Source organism: Ascidia mentula, chromosome 1, assembly GCF_947561715.1.
Source record: "Ascidia mentula chromosome 1, kaAscMent1.1, whole genome shotgun sequence".
Classification (NCBI taxonomy): domain Eukaryota; kingdom Metazoa; phylum Chordata; class Ascidiacea; order Phlebobranchia; family Ascidiidae; genus Ascidia; species Ascidia mentula.
The window spans coordinates 26,273,236-26,292,481 of record NC_138566.1 but is presented as its reverse complement, the minus strand read 5'-3'; the positions used below and the strand labels follow the sequence as shown (position 1 = coordinate 26,292,481).

The window sequence follows — 19,246 nt, the reverse complement described above, 5'->3', positions numbered from 1 at the left end:
AATTTACAATGTTATAAGATCTTATTTACACTGAAAAATAATTTCGTAAGTTAAGGTCATATTATGTCACAATTTTAACCGTTTTTATGTTCGTTACTTACTAATTTGCTATCATGGGTCCTGGTGATTACTGGGACTCAACACACTTAATTAGATAACAGGTTTCAAGCGTCCGATCTATATACGTAAAAGAAAACCAGATCGGTATTCGTGACCAGCATATCCTTGCTCGAGGAGAATCACAATCTGCCGCAGGATCGCAGCCAGTCGCACTGGGAGGTGATGGGTTGAGACAATATGACATTAGGAGGCGGGTGATTTGCAGCATATTGGTTAAGCGGCGGACAAAAATACGTAAAAGAAAACCTGATCGGAATTCGTGGTCAGGATATCCTGTGTTAGGTGGCGAGCCCGGGCGTGTCAGCATTTAATCATTGTAGTAATCACAGTTAATCGCTGTAAGCTAGGTTTGTGTTGCAGAAAGTAGGGTATGCTGAATGATGAAGCGAATTCAGTGAAGATCAAGTTGAGTTCATATATTCCAAGCAAAGGCTCATTTCTCCCTGCTTTATGCACAAAACAATCGGAAACTTATTGCGAAATCTTTTATTTTTGTTCGTCGCTTACATGATGACCCGACATGTTGAAGTCTTGATTGCAGCACAAAACAAAAGGGAAAATTTGCAGACTGGCGACAAAAACTAAACGGAAACAAGATATGAAGTTCTATTGTTGAAGGACATGAGAATTTAATTCCATTTCACACGAAGGTGAAGCTTTCTACAATGGTCATGGAGATTGCATCTATTCCGTGTATTTCCATCAATTCATAGCAACCAGGAGGTGGAGTCCAACACATGCATGTGTGAATGCAGCATTGTGGACCATTTAACCAAAAATTACAAGAACATTTATCAACTAATAGAAGCCCATGGCTGTCGATGGACGTAAAAAATATGAAGCAGCGAAAAATTTGAGATATTTTTACACGAGAAATTATTTTGAAGCAATTACGCAACATTTTGTTTATGTTTACCATGGCGACGGCAAGGAGACAATGAGAACAATTGGAACTACTTACAGGTTTTTTCCATTTTGAAACGAGGAATCAGAGCATAGAATGAGAGAGAGGTTCAAAACAAAAAAACTAAGCAAATCCACACAAGCAAAAAAGTCAAGTAAAGAAACCGCGACCAAACACAAAATTTCAACTGTAAAAAAATAAAGAAGCACGAAAACCTATGGCCACAACACGGGTAGCGGTTAAAGTTTTTTTTCACAAGGGATAGGAAGGGGGGTGCTAACGAAGCGGCGTTCTTTTGTTACGTTATAGCGCCACCGTCATTAGGAACCACATAGCGCCAGCGCTGAGGAGTCCTGATACGGGCACTGTAACAAACCAGGCAACACCGATGTTTCGGGCCAGTGACCAATCCACCGCTGCTCTTGAGCGCCACCAGCCGATAGATACAACAGCACCAACCTGTGCGACAAACCCTCATTACAACTTTTCCTTTTATTGTTTATTTTTTATTGATGAAGACAAGTATTTTTTACTTAAATTAGTTATGGAAACGTTTTTAAGACCAGGTTGAAAGTGTTTAGTAATAATAACCACACGTCAGACTTTCAATAATAAGTTGTTGCTTGCCGCTGGTGAAAATACTGCGATCAAACCGATATAACTTGTTCTCACCTTGCAGTGCGTGGTCGAAACGGGAAGTCCAATGTTGGAGGCAATGAGAACGGTGATAGCGGTCATGAGTTCAATGCAGAATCCACTGAAATCAAAAGGACGAATTTGAAAAGCTGGAAGATCAATTCGACCTTCATTACGCCAAGGTCAAGATACGTCATGAAACACACCGGAGCGACAAGTGATTCAAATTTAACAAAAATTCGACTAGTCTCGACCCGAGTATAAATATGTACGATTCCCACCATATGACCTGCAAGCCGAGCATTGCACTTTTGCTTCCAAGAAACGAGGTAAAAAACGCCACAAAAAACTTTCGCACAGGTTTTGCCTGCAAGGTTGCAACTACCGCGAAACCGGCAACCACAGAGCGAGTTGCAAAACAACGGATCGTGAGAAACACGACCGCAAAGTGGGTGAAATCTTACCGGGAAGGAGTGACTTTGGTCAGGTCGGATCCGATCGTTTGGATCACTCTCCTTCCAAGGATCCACAGACCGACGCAAATACCCAGGCCTCCATATATGAGCAAATACCACGGGGTGAAGGCTTTCTGAACGACTTCACCAGACCAGAAGACGATCCAGAGGGCGATCAAGGGACCAATGGCGTTGCTGTATAGAATACAATTGAATTGGTGAAAGTTTATCTTAAGTAAGACGCCAATGTTAAGAACCTGCATATTTATGAAAGGAAACTGTTTCCAGCACTTAACTTTGGCCATCATCATCCTTAACTTTGGCTTGCTTATTTAAGATAGAGTGCTGTTAAAGAAGTATTTTGCATCCAAGTATAAAATGTTTAACTGTCCAAAAACTCCCCATTCCCATCCACACAAAAATATACCTAACCGAGAATCGTGAACCAGGATATCCCGGGTTCGAACCCCGGCGGCACCGAAAATTTGGAACCAAGAGTTTTTTATATCCAGATGAAGGTTTCGTATAAGAATCGAAAAATCGATAGAATCAAACATACTTCCCCCAGAGGAGCCTTTTTAAATTATTGATATGCCATGCACTAACAGTAACGAATTAATTACAATTGTGGATTTCACAAAAACCCGTTTTATCCCAACCTCAAAACAAACCAGATCCTCAATTAGTTTTTTACCTGACATCATTTCCACCATGGGCGAAGCTGGCGAAACAAGCTGTCAGAACTTGAAGGGAGGAAAAAAGTTCTTTAACTTCCGGCGCTTCCAATTCTTCCTCTTCCTCCTCATCATCGTCCGTTTCTTTCGCCTCCTTATCTTTCTTGCTCTTTTCCTTCTGCAAAATGTTTTTAATTTTGAGTTTGAGGTCTCATCTGCGCAGCTTCATGCGACAGTAAATTGTTTCGTTGCTATTTTCTGTTTATTACATTTTTCACAAATCTATTGAATGCAAAAGAATATTAACTTGGGGTAAAAGGATTAGCGCGAACCGGCGACAGTGAAACACTGATTTAGGAAGGTTCGGATTATGTACAGAGTTCAGTTGTGCTCTTGTGAGTCAACTCGAACATGGTATTTGGTCAGGCGGAAACGTCATAGTGGCAATGTGGTCACATCCGCACATCATAGCATAGAATTAAACACAAACTTGATCGCTCCCAGTGAGGTTCAAACTCGCGACCCTGAGATAATATACCGACCTTTTCCGATTGTTTCTCCACGTCATGCTTGATCAATTCGCATCGACTGTCTTCTCTCTGCCACTGATCCTTTAATAACACAAATAATTTTGTTGAAAGAGTTTGGCCCAAGATTTGATGTTAAAACAACAGTTTTTGAATGCTAAAACTTAGCATTTTTCTTGGAAATATGCTCATTTTTAATGTCTTTAAACACAGTTGAAACAACAAACCATTGTTAAACCGCAAGGTTACGAAGTTATGCATGGGACTGGTGACATTATATTGATTCTTCATTATTGTTAAAAGTTTATCGTTACAAACAAGCAAACTCTTATTCGATCAATACGCGAAACTGTGGTATGCAAGGACACTAGGTGGAGAAAGAGAGTAGAACAGTGTGAAAACGTTCCCTACCTCGTCGACTGGCGTCTGTGAGCTCGCAGATTTCTCATCTGAAAAGATAAAACAGAGTTAAACAAAAACTTCCAAGAACGAACATCAGCGAAAAAGTTTGCAGGGTCATGGGATCGTTGACCTTGAATCCATGGCAACCATGTTGTGTGTTCGACCTCCACAATATATCACCCCACTCATTATTTCATGCTTTTGTGTGCGGACCAAGCTTAAATAGCCTTCATTACCACACAGAGCAATGCAAATTCCCATACCAATCGTGTAGGGCGTCGTTATTTGCGAAGCAACAACTTGGAAGCAGCCACGAGCACAAATACCTCGCGTTACAAAGTGGGCAAAATTGCGCCGAATATTACTCGCTTAGTGGGACGTAATTAATGACAGGAACTCGTGTTTCAAACAACATCGGTTACAACTTTAATCATTTGTCCATACAGGCTTCCACAGTCGGGATCGGGCGTCAGAACGTTCATTTCAACGACGATTTCCGTTTACATCGCAAATGTTTGCAAACCATCTGGAATTACATCCAGACAAACACGCCACCATAATACTGAGAAAGACTTTCACCTTTAACCGCGCAGATCAGTCGCTATACGCATGAACGGAGTATGCTCACCTAATGACGTGTTCCGTTACGTGAGCTGACCGAACTGTTTTGAGGAAACGTTTATGCGGTGTTTACGTGCGGTTGTTCTTCGGGCAGTTTTGTGGACAGTTTTAAATGCACGACAACAACGTACATTCGCTACATGGAAGTCATAAAATGCTCCCTGGTGCTAATATAGCAAACATCCCGAACGCTACAACAGCCAACCACGCCCTTATAGCATATTAACACATTGCTCATTGGATCGTTCACAAGTTTCTGTTACAGCTTATCGTTTCGTTATTTTATCAATGTAGAGTGTTTGCCTTGCCACTTATCTTCATATTTGGTGTACTTTACAAACACGATAAAGGTATTTGCGACACCTCTGATAGCAAAGGCGTTAAGTTTGATTAAACGGTTTGTGTTTTTTGACCTTGACTTTGCGCAATTACCAAAAGCCAAGGTTCAACCTGATAATACCCAAGGTTAAACATGTTTCCCCAACTTGTCGCAAAAGCGTGTTTGCCCTGGTGTTTTGTTTCCACAACTACGGTTTGCTGTGCACTTAAGCAAAGTAGATTCGAAACATACATAAAAAAAAGCAGCTGCCAAGTGGACTTGGACCCAGTCTTGCTGCAAACGTGAGCGAGGAGACGTCACAATGGTAAGTTGGACATTGTACCTCTCTAGAATTATTCAAAGCTCATGAGGTAGCATAACCCCCATATGTGACATACTATTGCACATGTCGTTCCCAAACGCAAAGAAACTAACGCTAATTGGAAATCCATACTTTAAAAAGTTTTAATATAGAGTTACGGCGGTTTTAACGGTCGTTCATTTTGGTCAACTGATATCAAAGACTCCCCTGGTCACTAAGAATTATTTCAATAAATATTTCAGCCACCTTTTTGCAGGGATTCGTCGCTGACCCGGAAATCATCATCAGCTTTTTCAGCAAGGTCGTCGACTTTGTTTACCAGGGACTTGGCAATGGCGGTTTCGTTTGCCTGCGACGGCAAACAAATCACAAAATTAATCAAAGTCTGATAAACAACAGTGGGCAGCAAGGCAGACACGCCCTAAACAAACAGGTAATGTATGAGGAACCACTGGTTGTGGGCGTTAAAAAATTCCATGTAAAATCTATTTTTCACACCAAGAATATGTAAAACTTAATACAATTACAACGATTCCATGTCATATATAGAAAGGATAAAGTTCCAACAGCAGAATAGTTTCGGCTAACGAGGTGCTGTATCACAAATATCCGTTTCCTAATGTAGGTATCTAGTGTCAATGCATACCACAGAAAATGTCGAAAACAAACTCTGACTGGGCGAATTTCAAATCCCTGACTTGACCTAACTACGTAAGAAAGGTCAGCCAAGAACGAACGAAAACTGTTTTATCGACGCCTGTTTATCGATAACAAGTCTGCTTCTTACGTCACAGACAGTTTTTATGACGCAAGCAGGACACCGCAGTTTTGAAATCCATGCCAATTGACATGGTTGCTACATTGACAGAATTTCGTTAATCAGGCCTTGATTTTCATCAGTTTGGCTTTGCATTTGGAAATTTCTGGCAGATTTTGTCATACGTTTGACGTTTGGTTATGCTACGTAAATGTCTATTATATTGCGTGAAGTTAAGTAATTTCTTGTGGCATTTCTTGTATTTTAGTTTTTCTTCTTCTGAAAGTTAGGCTTCGGGCATGTATTGTTTGGCAACCCTTGACCTGGAAATTGGGTAGTGTGGGAAACTGTTTGGAGTGATTGAAGCAAACATGTTTGTGGTATGCGCACAATAACAACTCAGCCACAACTCAACCCAGTGCGGACCAAGCAATAAATGGAAAATCGTTAAAATGAACCCACAATCCGACGTTTGCGTTGCAGTGAAATTTACGAGCACACCCAACGAGGCATTATCCAACTACAGTAGTTTCAATGTTGATTCGGCAATTCATGATTCCCAGTAACATGTAACTGTGGTGAAATTTTTTTGGTGAACAAAAATTATTTGACACCAACTATTTTTTTTTTAGGCACCGTACAAAACTGTTTCAATTATTCCAAAGGATTTTTGAGTTTTTAAACTTTTAATTAGCCCTTGCAACTATCTAACTACAGTCACGTGTGGAGCGGGTTGCTAAGGAACGTAGTTACATCACATGTCACTAAACCGTAATAAATGACTCAAAGTCCGGACGAATTGTGGCCGTTGTGTTTAATATATCAAACCGATTGCAATGCAATAAAACAAGCGGTTATATTTACACATCCTAACACCAGGCCAACAGCTGGCATAAATGGGTGTCGGCAAATACAAGGGGAGTACAGTATTAAAAACCTGGGTGCAAAAGTGCAATACCAGGGACCAAGGTCGTTTGGAGGTCACCGTGTAGACTTACCGATGTGTTTTTGTCACGTGGTGTGTCGTAGCCGGAGTCGCAAGGAACAAATCTCATTTCTGTGTGGTTCGTCTTCTCCGCTTCTGAATGCAGAAATAAGACAAATGATTTCATTAAATGTGGGCAGTGTGACACTGAAAACTTAAGCGTTACCGCACACAGTATTTAACGCCCTTGAAAATATGTATTACATTAGATCGGTATTAACCAGTTTGTAAGCTTTTCATATCTCAAATCTCAAAATGAATTTCAAGGTCCTATATAACTGTGAAAGATTGTCGTGAACATAACATGGGACTTTTTTGTTGATGAAATATAACCAGAGAAGAAGCAACAACCCTATATCAAATACTCCATTTCTTCCATCTATATATCAGACTTGCCAAATCGGATTAGATGTGAAAGTACAGATTCACACGCATGTGACACGCGCTATCTGCGTGTGCGTCCGCAAACCACAAGATCGTGAAGTGTCGGGTAATCATTGACCATTCTTGACTAACGACGCCCAGTACGACTTATTTGGAGGCGTTCCAACCTTCTAAAGTGTAACCAGCCATTGTTAAAGGGTTTGCATGAGGCATTTGTTCTAGCTTAGAAAGAGGCAAGATAACAAACCCGTGCGGTAACTTTTACTATGGCGTTTGTTGCCGTCATTACAATTAAGTGGACAAAGGCAGTAACTACCGAACGCGAGATACTCAAAGTTACGACGCATTGTTGGGCTTCCTTTACAATAAACAGTGAAACTTGCACCACTGGTCGTTTAGCTTTTACATTCAACAATATATAAAATCGGGATGTAATCGACCAGAAACGGACACAAAGACGCAACTACGTGAGAACCGAGGACACAATGAAGATAACAGAGTTCCACTAGTTTTATCGTTTCAATACAAACGAACTGAATCTAACGATACCACCGATCAGTAAATGGATAGATGAGCTGTGTTGTTTTGGTTGAAAGTATATAAAACCGCAAGCTTTTATTAAATGAAAAGAGCAATAGTTACATCTGAAAGTTATTTGTTCACAGGATTGCTCCTACGTATGAAATACAAATCTCACCGTCCTTTTTCTCTATAGCCTTCCGGCGAATCCGCGGCACGGCAAAGATTTGAACGAGTAGCGCTGTGAGAAGAGTCGCCACGATGGTGATGACGAACACTGCCCACAGGGGGAGCTTGTCGAAACCAAGAACTGTAAAAATTTAAACATCAAATATAATACTGGCTGCATCGGTCAAGCGCCCAACCGTTGTATACCCCGAACAAAAACCTTATCGGGATTCGTGACCAGGTTGCTCAGGGTTCAAATCCCGGTGTGGTTATGAAATAACATCACAGATGTTGGTTTAAATTTAGCGCCAAAGGATGGTCTTCTGGTCTGTAACCAGCAAGGTTGGGTCAAATGTCATTTTATTGTATAACAGTATCTGATGTGTTTTTTGTTTTCAAGTTAAAAAAAACACAACATTATATATGCCCCGGAACACCAATAGCCCTTCCCAGGGGAGAAAACTTGTTATCATATTTTATCCTATTAATTAGAACCGTGCTACTCACGTGGTGCGCCTGAAAACATGATAGAGAAGAAGTTGATGCCGATGGTGAGGCTGTAGAAGACAGGAAGAAATAGAAGACCGGTTTTTAGGGGATTTTCCTGCGCAAAACACAAACATCGTATTAAACATGTCCTTATGTTACAGCGAGTTGGACTCGCACCAATAACTTTACCGGGAGAATAACCTCCAAAACGCCCTATAGTGACCCCGCGCTGCATAACATATTCTAAGGGTCAGGGATTATGAATTAGCCATATGGTATTTTAGAGCGCAACACCAACGACTTTTAACCGCACTAAAATGTCTCGAATAATTTAAACATTACATTATATCTTTCTGCAGGAAATGAATCTATTCAGTGGTGATGTTTTGTTTAAGAAGACAATTGAGACAACCTGCTATTTTTCCAAATCCAAAAAGGAAAAAGTTTTGTTTGCAGAAACTCTTGACCAAAAACAGGGACCGGGGAATTATTCTCTGCCAAATATTTGCTCACTAATACTTCTGTGTCATGGACTTTGCACGGGGAATGTTTGATAACAAATCGACGCGAGTAAAACTCAGCTACGAACACGAGCGACGCGCGATGCAACTGGTTGTTTTGCAGAGAAATGCAGCGCGCATGACGTCACACATAAACTCACCCGTCTCAGAACCAAACGGTCGACGACAACGAAAAGACCGATCGCCATCAGACCTGATACAACCGGAGAGATGAACCAACTTGCCACTGAAAAATAAAAAGTTGCAGTTTTAAGTGAAAAGTTTACAAAAGCTTCAGCAACCGTACATTCGTACACGGGACGATTTCCTCAAAACAAGGTCAATTAGTGGTAAAAATGAAGTTGGTCTGGTGGCTTTTAACTCACAAAACATACGAGTACGAAATGAATTTATAGTGAGGTATTGAATATATCAAAACCCAGATTGAACTGTAAATTATTTCCACTTGTGGTTTTTATGGATCATTTGATCGCACTGTTGGCATTGCAAAGTTAATGGAATTGATGAATAAATGTTTAAAAAAGAAACACCCACCAATAAGGCCCAACTTCACCCAATTGATACCAAGAGTGCCTACGGCGACCAATGAGAAGCCGATACAAGCACCCACAATGCTGTGCGTGCCCGAAACCGGAAGTTTGAAGAGAGTAGCGATAAGTTGCCAAACTGCGGCTCCTGTGAAAAACAATATTTTCCGCGTTACTCTGGAAATGGGAAGGAAGGTGCTTGTTGCTATAGGCAACTGTGACGTTGGCGTTTTCCGGTTTACGTGAAATGAGTAGGGGGGAATTTCCGTTGTTCGGAAATTATTAATGGAAAATACCAAACATAACAAAGTATAAGCCAACCTCTTGTTTTTTTATGCTGTGAGATGTTTTCGATAATACTTAGTATACATTAACCCTCTTTTATCGTTTTTTTTGCTCAGTGCATGCATTCTGTACACTGGCATAAAACGATTGATTGTTTTTTTGGGTTATTTTCGCGCGCGCGTTCTGTGGCACAATCCAAAGTGACCAAAATTTTGCGCATGCAGTAGGCGCAGAATTCCTACCAAACATGGCGCTAAGCTCCCCCAACATCAGGAGTTCGGCGCCGTTCTCGACGTCATCGTAGACAGAAACGTCAGTGATTCCCTTCCTTATCGTCTCCCCAACTTTGGCACCGAGTAGAACTGCACCGGCCGTTTCGAATATCGTTGCAAGGATGCACGCCTGTGGCCACACGAGGGCGTCATTACATGGGGGGAAAGGCGACAAAGCGTTTTGTCGTCGTTAAGTTTCAATTGGGCCAATATCGGCTCCTGGGCGCGGTTCAACTTAAAACCGCTGCTGACGTTGTTTGTTGCAGACAATCATTCGGCGGGATTAGTAATTTATTCAAAAGAAAAACCGTATTTATTCGAAAAAAAACGGTACTTATTCGAAAAAAAAAACGGTACTTATTCGAAAGAAAAACGATATTTATTCGAAAAAAACGGTATTTATTCGAAAAAAAACGGTATTTATTCGAAAAAAAAACGGTATTTATTCGAAAAAAACGGTATTTATTCGAAAAAAACGGTATTTATTCGAAAAAAAACGGTATTTATTCGAAAAAAAACGGTATTTATTCGAAAAAAAATCAGACAAACAAAAGGCAAGCCACTCTATGGCAGCAAAATACCTACAGCATAATTTATTTAAAAAATATTTTTTGACTGTCCAAAAGTTGTGACTGAACATGCGGTTGATATATTTTTCTGTTTGCATTCTTATTTGCCTTTGGCCGAGGATCGGAATTATTAATCGCGCGACGTCGCCTCAAGGGACAACAGCTTTCAACGACTTCCTTAAAACTACGGATACAATTGTGTGACGTCACAATTGATGATGCAACCACTTGGAAAGGCACGGGCTCGCGGCGTGCCTGTGTCATTGGGACAAAGAACACATCGTTGCGGATATCGTGTGCCCTTCATGTGCGGCCCAACGCACAATGCGTGCACAGGGTCGTTATTGCGCAAGTTACGACTTTCGAAACCACTTAGTTAACTCGAATTATTGCGCAACAATCCAACGCGCGATAAAAGAGCTGTAACCCGAACTACTAGGATTTGGCACTCGTCCGGCCACGCTTTCACTTACCTGTTTAAGGGTGAGTACTTTTGCTCCGACCGTGGTCCCGAAACTGTTGGCCACGTCGTTGGCACCGACAGCAAATGAAAGAATGAAGGCGACGATGAATCCGACCACCAGGATCCAGACTAAAGGTTGGTTGTCCCATGGAACTGCCGTGGTTGCTGAATGTAGAACAATGTAAGGTCAATTGTTGATTGGTTAAATTCTTGAAGAATGTTCTGAGATTTATTGAAGCTTGTTAAGCCAGTTTTGTCGAAAGTTTTTGTTTAAACTTTACGAAACACAACGCCCGATGCGGAAGAAGTAATTTAGTCAGTCAAGTTGTAAATGACCGATTCTGTGTCCTTAGACCTCGTGGTCGTTACGCTCCACATACCTCACCCGGCCTAACGCATGGAGCCAACGCCCACGAAACACCCACAGTAAGCATCTAGCCAATCACAGCACGGCATCCAGATACGCCCCCCACGCTAACTCGTGTTCGGCGGATAAAGAAATTGCGCGCCGGCTTCGGAAAAAGGCGCGCGCTACTCTAGCGCGAACGCGAATTCCCCGCGCAGAAAATTTTGGCGCTCAGATGTCAATGGAGCGACCCGAGTTCGGGATGTTCTACTGTTCACTGCGATGGGGAAGTGAACGCGAGGTTTTTGCGTCCGACGACCTTGTTTCGTACAATTTTACTTAAAACAGAATGTAGAACAATGCCATCTTTCGTATATAAGTGCTGTAGGTACCCGAACCTAATAGCGTGGAAATGGTAACATTATACACACATACATACAAAATAGTGGGTTATAAAGTGTTCAATCAAAGAATATATACTTTTACACTCACAACCTAAAATTACAAAATATGTGATAAAATCTCACATTCAAAGGCGCTCCATAGCTGAGTAGCGGCTGTGCTGACGTCCATAGTAGCTTTGCTTCCTGGTCAAACGACTGAGATATAAAAACGGATGAAGGCTTGTAAAGTTTCTTCAAAACGTCTTGAAACTCGTACAACAGAAATGCCCAGCAAATGCCAATACAGTGCCTATATAACTACGCTTTGGACCTGCAGCGCACAACACCTGACGTCATCAAGCCATGACGTGCCCATTTGTACACCCATGAGTTCCCCGCGTGCATTTGCTTGCGCCAGGCCCGGAAACTTTTATTGATCCGCTACCGCGGCCGGATAAACCCAAGCGATGCTGTTTAAAAAGGTTACAACTCAGCTACGACCAATAAACCTTGCTGACTAGCCTAGAAACGCAACTACTTTAACTACAAGTTGTGGTTTGTGGCCCAGTCCTGACATACAAAAAGGTACCAGCAGCAACAGCTGTCCACTTTAGTCTCTGGGCGCTTCCTTAGTCACTATAGCAGTTTTTATGTCGTCACAGACGTGATGACGTGCCCCCGCCATGCCTCTTTCACGCGGCTAGCACGCCTACCGTATCAGGCCAGGCTTTTCGCCTTTGTAACTGGGCCCTTGGTGGGCGTTGCCAGTCTTCCTAAACGCCATGCCATGAATTCCAAGGTAAATTATCATGGTCAGACTTTAGATAATGGTTCGACGAAGTGCTTTGCGATGATATCATGATTTATTTGTACACCGAAAGTCAAACATTTCGTAGCATATTTCTGTGAGATAAATTGCTGTACATAAGAAAGCTCTTTCCAAAGCTTTGTCACATTCAAAAGCCGTCATATAACTTTCAGTTACGTTTCAGTGTTAACCGAAAAGTTGTACGTAAGTTTTTTTGTGATTGTGCTTCAAATACATGGAACCAAAGAAATGTTGTTTGTGATGGTTTGAACCTGTACTTCAGTGCTGTGTGACCTGTTTTAAACCACCAAACCCAAAACTTCTCGGTCACTTAAGGGGGTGAGTCATACGTGGTGTTTTTTTGCGCGCCAACATTGATTTAGTGTCCGACAGCACGGGCGCGGAATATTTTGTAGCTTGAAGTTGTTTGTGGCGCGTTTCGAAACATGACAGGAAACACGAACCACAATTTTTCGTGTTTTGTTTTTGCGCTGGTTATCTGTCGAGCGGCAAAAAACAGCAATGGTTTCGTGTGTGCGTTTATCACGGAGCGGAAACACGAAAACTGGCAGGCAGCCGTACAGTCCACAACATACTTGTTCGTCTGTAGGCTGGTAATCAATATTTCATACCTAACGCTTTAGAAAACCCAATAGTTTGACACAATCCAACAGAATTAAGTAAAAATTACTGAAGCTTTTTGTACGTATATCACAGCCACACGAGGTTGATTGATTGTTGCGTCATTAGCGACGCAGAGCAATCGCCTGTTTCTTGTTTGTGTCGTCACAAACCATGTATACTATATCTGATGATGGATTTACGAATGGCCAGTTCACTCAACTAAGTCAACTAAAATCGACCAGTTGCTATACTTGACTGTGTGCTGGATATTATGGGTATTTGTGGTGAATTCGATTGCGGACACTGAAACCCAAATTCAACCTCATTTTAATTTTAAAATAAAACAGTGCTTGGGATTAGACTGGATTTATGCGACAATGCTGGATTTTTCGAAGCAAACGGATATTTAGGGCTCTGCGATATCAAAAGAGAATCATGTCGCTACAGCGAAAATACAAATGGCACCTGTGATTTTTTACGATGTAAGTTTATGAGGTCATTAAATCCGCCTGAATCTTTTTATGTTGGCACGTATAAGCATACGCTATGCGAATTTTTGAAAAAAATGCAAATTGTTGTGATAGTTTTTGGGGAAATTTTAAACACTATACAAATTGCTGACGAACTGGGAACAAAATCCACAAAATTCAAGCGGAACGTTAAAAAATTAGGTCATTTTTATAAAGGCCTCTGATTTGTTGTTTTTCACCGGAAGAACGAACAATAAATCAGCTATTGATAAACATGATTAACGACAAAACAAATGAGGTTTGATCTAAAAACATGAATAAGCCATATCCGTACATTCTATTTCATAAACAAATCGTAATAAACTGCAGTATGTTGTTGGTCTGTCGCAGGTTGTAATTGTAATCTGCTATTTTTTTGCTGTCAGGCACAATAATTAATGGAAATTGCTCTTCTGGCACTTAAGTTTCGAAAGTATTTTACTGAAATCGTCGTCTCGTCCACCATCCGGCGAGACTTCCTCAGGGTTATGTCACACGATAATGCATCAGGCGCATAAACACTGAATTGTATTGTCCGATTTTTTGCAATGCTTGAATAATCCTCGCAGTAATAACGATGGCATAGAAATCAATTACAGGGAGGCCTTGACAAATTCAACCAGGGATTACGGTATGTTTACACCTACATAGGCGTGGCAAAAGGTAATCGATACTTGGAATGCGGATGTTTCGGAGAAAATTAATATTTTAATCTCTACACGCTCACAACCGCTGATCTTAAATCAACAAAATAATTTGAATGCTAACGTTAAGCGAAATATAACTTTTGTTCTTTTGTTCCACCTGGCGGTGAAGGGATTTTTGTGTGCGTGATTTTTTCAAGATTTGTCATGAGTCAAAATTAGTGTTAATTTTTATTCTTCCTATTGTTTCACGCAAATTTGTTAACATAGATATTGTTTTATATAAAATTGTTGTGTCATACGGTAGCAGATAACGTTGGTTCAGACAGAAACTCCATAAAACAAGATGCATAAATTTGTAATAAGTTACATATATGTATGTTGCTGTAAGTTACAGAATTTGATTTAGGGATTTGTATGCTTTGATTGTCATATTTTTGTTCGGTATTTTTCTATTTTAAAGAAATAATTTTATCAAATAAATCTGATTTTTCGTCTGGTCAAAATCATGGCACACTGAAAGGGAAAGAAGAGTCAAAAATTTTCACTTACAAGCAATAACAAACGGGTTTTAACAAGATAATTTATTTAAATACACTCCAATATTATTATGCTGATACGGAAAACACTTGGCTAACAAATGTCACATGTCTGATTTTTTGAGAAAAACTTTAATTTTGCGAGCTTCTTCCTCGCTTAATCAGCTGCGTCCAAACAGAAACGCGGATAAAAGCGTTGAAAACAAGAAAGAAAAAGTCACACAAAATGTCAGTAGCAGCAGTACACTGAAACGGTTTACTGTAAAATTTTAATTACTCAGATTGCGTTGATTGTTGCCTCCAGAATTGTCTACAATCGCAAAAAGCTTTTGGCATTTTATATAACGAGCAATGTTGTGTTTTTTTTTTGTTGCCGTTATGTATCAATCTGCTGATCGCAGCACTCTAAATTACTGATCATAATTTATTCAACTTAATCTGGAATTTTAGGATATATAACAAATATATTATGTAGAAACAACAGAGTGATTATAAGCAACTGTTTTGGTACCATTGGTTTTTGCATTTGCTTAGCCATAGGTCTTGTTACACTGTGGAGCTACCTTCAAAGAATGACGCCTGACTTCGAAACGCGTAGAACAACTTCATTACATCATTACCACAATGACAATATTCTTTTACGCCTTGCGCAATTGTTTCGTCAAAAAAGTGCTATGTCTCGTTGCTTTTTGTTCGAGTCGGCTGTGTTTACAAAATGTTAGCATAGGAGGTTATAGGCTATGTTCTTTACGACCAAGTACAGGAATATGAAAAATATTTGGGACGCTGTTTATCAGCCATTTGGTCAATTTGAAGTTTAAAACAAACAAAATAGCCAAAACAATGATGTAGAACTTCATGCTACAGACGTTTCTATAGTTTTCGACAAACATTTTCAGTGTAAAATGAAGGCGAACCGGCAAAATGGAACTGTGAAGTTGCGATAAATAAAAAAAGGGGTATTGAATAAGCGCAATTGTTGAGATTAGAAGCCGAACAGAGTTGCCTGTGGTAGCGTAAACAATCGAAACGTCCGTAGCATGAAGTTCATAACATTTGTTTTGGCTATTTTGTTTGTATTAAAGATTTATAAAACCGTCACGCAGTTATGTTCCTAAATTTGAGGTTGAAAGTTTTTTTTTTACTTTTTACGTCTTGAGTTAACGGAAAAAGTCTTTTTGAATTTGAATTACAGGTTGCCAGCGCTTGTACAGCACAGTGTTATTGTTAACTATAAGTTTTGTTTTTCGCGACATTTTGTTTTAGAGTTGATGAGCTGGGGACTTTTAAGTAAAGTTGACTTGATAAACCTTGACTAATTTTATGTAACAAAAGCAAACCCTCCATATTACCCATTACACAACACCATGCTTACGCAACCGCTTGAAATGTAATGTCATGACGCAATCAGTCAGGTGTGAAGATGACCGCAACAGGGAAATTACCGCGATTTATGGCAACATTTTCTTTGTTTGGTTTACAACTAACGTAGTCCAGAGGGCATTTGGCGTAACATATAAGGTTGAAAGTGTAGTGGTGTATTGACTACTGAATTGCTTTTTAGGCAAAAGGCATTTTTCCAAATACTATGGGGTTTGTAAGGTTGATACATGTAGCCTACAGAATTACTGTTTCTAAAATGTTTAGGTTTAAACAAATTTGTAATGCTTTTTGTCATAAATCAGGATAAGTTACGTACATATTATTATAAATTACAGATCTTTATAATCAATTCTATTGACACACTGTGCATATTTTTGTTTGGTGACTTTTTGTTTTTTGAAGCAATTATTTTGCCCAAAGTCCATTTCTTTTCTGATGCCAAAATCCTGGCACATTGGAATGGAAAGAAGAATATCCTCAAATTTAAATACTCTTTTCACATCAGCAATAACAAATAGGAGGTTGGTTTATTATTTTTAATTATAATTTTGATGACTTCTACATTCTGCTATTGCTCTTAGCAATGAACCATTTTTTATGTTCATTTTGCAGATATGGACAACATCAGTCTAACAAATGACCGGTTAACTTCATCAAGCAGCTGCACTAACATATCCACGAAATCTGTGGAAAATGATGAGGAAGCAAAACCCAAACCACCTTTTGTCGGTTTTGGTATTGTTTGCTGCATTATATCAGGCTTCTTATTTTCATTTAATGCCCTGTTGGTTAAGCTTATTTATTCCATCACTCCTGTCCAGATGTTCATGTCCAGGTGCTTTGTCCAATTCATAATTCTACTGCCTGTCATCACCTATGGGAGATTTAGCAGAAGGTTTGACATACTGGGCCCACCAGGTATGCTCAAATTCCTGTTTCTTCGAGGTTGTGTTGGTTCAACTGCTGCTCTTCTACTTTACTTAGCTGTGTCTCATCTTTCACTTGGCAATGCTGTAACAATTTTTTACTCCAACATGATTTTCACTTCCCTTCTGGCCTTTTTTTGCCTTGGCGAAGCATTTACATTAGTGGACGGCTTTCTTTCCATTTTGACAATTTGTGGCATTGTCTTGGTTGCTCAGCCGTCATTTATATTTGGCAGTCTTGGTTCAGAAATGGATGCAGACAAGATTTTGGGAATAACTTATGGTCTGGGCAGTGCAATATGTGCAGCAGTCACAATGGTAGTCGTACGCAAGCTGGGCAAAGAAACCCCTGCCGTACTAAGCGTCACTTACTACTCGTTTGGTGGTGCTTTTGTAACTACCTGTATATTGGCTATTACTGGAACCTTTACTTTTCCTTGTTACACTGAACTTCTGTACATTGTACTTCTTGGCTTGCTTGGAGGTGGTGCACAAATCCTTTTCACCTTCGGTCTTCAGTATGAAAGAGCAGGGACCAATGCTGTTGTCAGATCCTTTCAAATTGTTATTGTCTTCATCTTGCAGGTGTGTATTAGATTGTTTTCAACTTTTAAAGTAGTATTAGGAAACATGATAATGTTATTTCTTACTATTGTCAAAAGTTCTTTTTTACAATTACATGTTCCAGATTTTCCTTTGTTAAAAATTTCTTCTTTTATTTGGATTTTTACACATTTGCTCCAACAAAAAGATGGCCTTACAAGAGTTGCAATTAGGCAACTTAATCGATCCTAATATTTTTACAGGTTATTTTTCTAAATGATCTTCCAACTGTGTTGAGTCTGGTGGGATCTGCTCTCATTATTCTGACTGTACTGATTGTTGCCTTCAGGAAAGTGTACAATCACAAAAGGCAACAAAACTCGACTAGCACCGTTGACAAAAGTTCCTAAATTTCTGCTGACAACTATGTGGACTGTATATGTGTCTATTCTACATGGAGTATTATATTTATACTGATTTCTACTGTCGCCATTTTCTCAATACACAACTTTTATATTGTTCATGTGAAAATCATCCTTAACACACTCTTCTACACAGATCTTAGTTTATATGACTTTTGTAATGTTGTCTTAGCTGTGATAGGAAATTTACACAATTGTGCAATGTTTATATTTGTCTGTAAACTGTTGATTGTTTATGAATTGCTTTGTGTCAAGGGGGAAGTTTTGTTAGACTTACATTGCTATTAAGCATCTATTGTATCTGTAAAGCTTGTAGTTTATTGCCCTAACTCTGTGTGGTGAATCAGAAATCACTTTAGTTCAAGATTGTTCTTCATCTCACCTTTAAAAATGTAAATCTTCCCTGTTTGTGCTTTAATATGTTGTGTATGTTTGAACTCAAAGTTTAATATCCATATTTTCTTCACATCTTAACTACTGGATAGTTGTAAAATATTTACCAATGCTAAGCAAAAAGACATATCTGTCTTGGCACGAAAACTGCGTCGATTCCAAGCGTGTGTGTGAACCAGACTGTAAAAAAACAAGTGTGGTAAACTTTGAACTTCTGTTAGGCGCGTGATCGGAAATAAACATATTCACGAATAGACCAGCGACGGTCTCAAACCAACGGTATACAGACTGACTAAATGCTCGTAGCCACCACTCCTGGATGATCCGACAATCATGCATGCTCGGATTCGCCTCGTCGTATCACCACCGGACCCTTCAACTTTGACCTTCTGTTGGACACGTGATTGCCCTGTATTTTATTTGGTGGTATTTGGAAAAATGTCCCGAGTATGCGGGTGATGTAAATAACGGCTGCAAACCTGAAAGTTAAACGCAAAATCAATTCAGCGTCATGTTTTGAAAATAATAGCGCATGAAACTTGTCAAAACTTCAAGATTTGTGATACGATACTGCGAAAAGCACAATGGAAGGGATAGCGCGCGCTTTCAATGCAATATAAACACGTGATACACGGCAAGAGTTGAGAGGCAGTCCAACCAAGCATTTTAAAAAACTCAGGTGGATCTTAAGTGGAAAAACAACTCTGGGACTGTACAATTGTAGATTATGATTATATGTCATATATGCCCTACAGTGCTGTGTGCCACGCAGTGGTTATGCTGTTATGTGGCCTAAGGGACAAGAAT

At 39.9% G+C, this 19,246-nt stretch overlaps 2 protein-coding genes across 2 annotated transcripts; one reads left to right on the top strand and one right to left on the bottom strand.

The window, feature by feature from the left end:
- Positions 1-590: 590 nt before the first annotated feature.
- On the bottom strand, positions 591-12,214 carry LOC145915997 (sodium-dependent phosphate transporter 1-B-like). Its single transcript, XM_082978858.1, has 15 exons — positions 11,793-12,214; positions 10,930-11,084; positions 9,858-10,017; positions 9,338-9,478; positions 8,944-9,029; positions 8,301-8,397; positions 7,804-7,935; positions 6,736-6,818; positions 5,227-5,329; positions 3,728-3,765; positions 3,332-3,400; positions 2,810-2,967; positions 2,125-2,310; positions 1,697-1,781; positions 591-1,483 (listed from the first exon to the last, which is right to left on the bottom strand). The coding sequence occupies exons 1-15, from the start codon at positions 11,836-11,838 to the stop codon at positions 1,328-1,330; spliced, it is 1,695 nt and encodes a 564-aa protein (XP_082834984.1). The 5' UTR covers positions 11,839-12,214; the 3' UTR covers positions 591-1,327.
- A 4,255-nt stretch (positions 12,215-16,469) lies between these two features.
- On the top strand, positions 16,470-18,701 carry LOC145905670 (solute carrier family 35 member G1-like). The gene is made up of 3 exons (XM_082992934.1): positions 16,470-16,676; positions 16,768-17,666; positions 17,888-18,701. Exons 2-3 carry the CDS (start codon positions 16,770-16,772, stop codon positions 18,032-18,034), a joined length of 1,044 nt encoding a protein of 347 aa, XP_082849060.1. The 5' UTR covers positions 16,470-16,676; positions 16,768-16,769; the 3' UTR covers positions 18,035-18,701.
- The last annotated feature ends 545 nt before the right edge of the window (positions 18,702-19,246 follow it).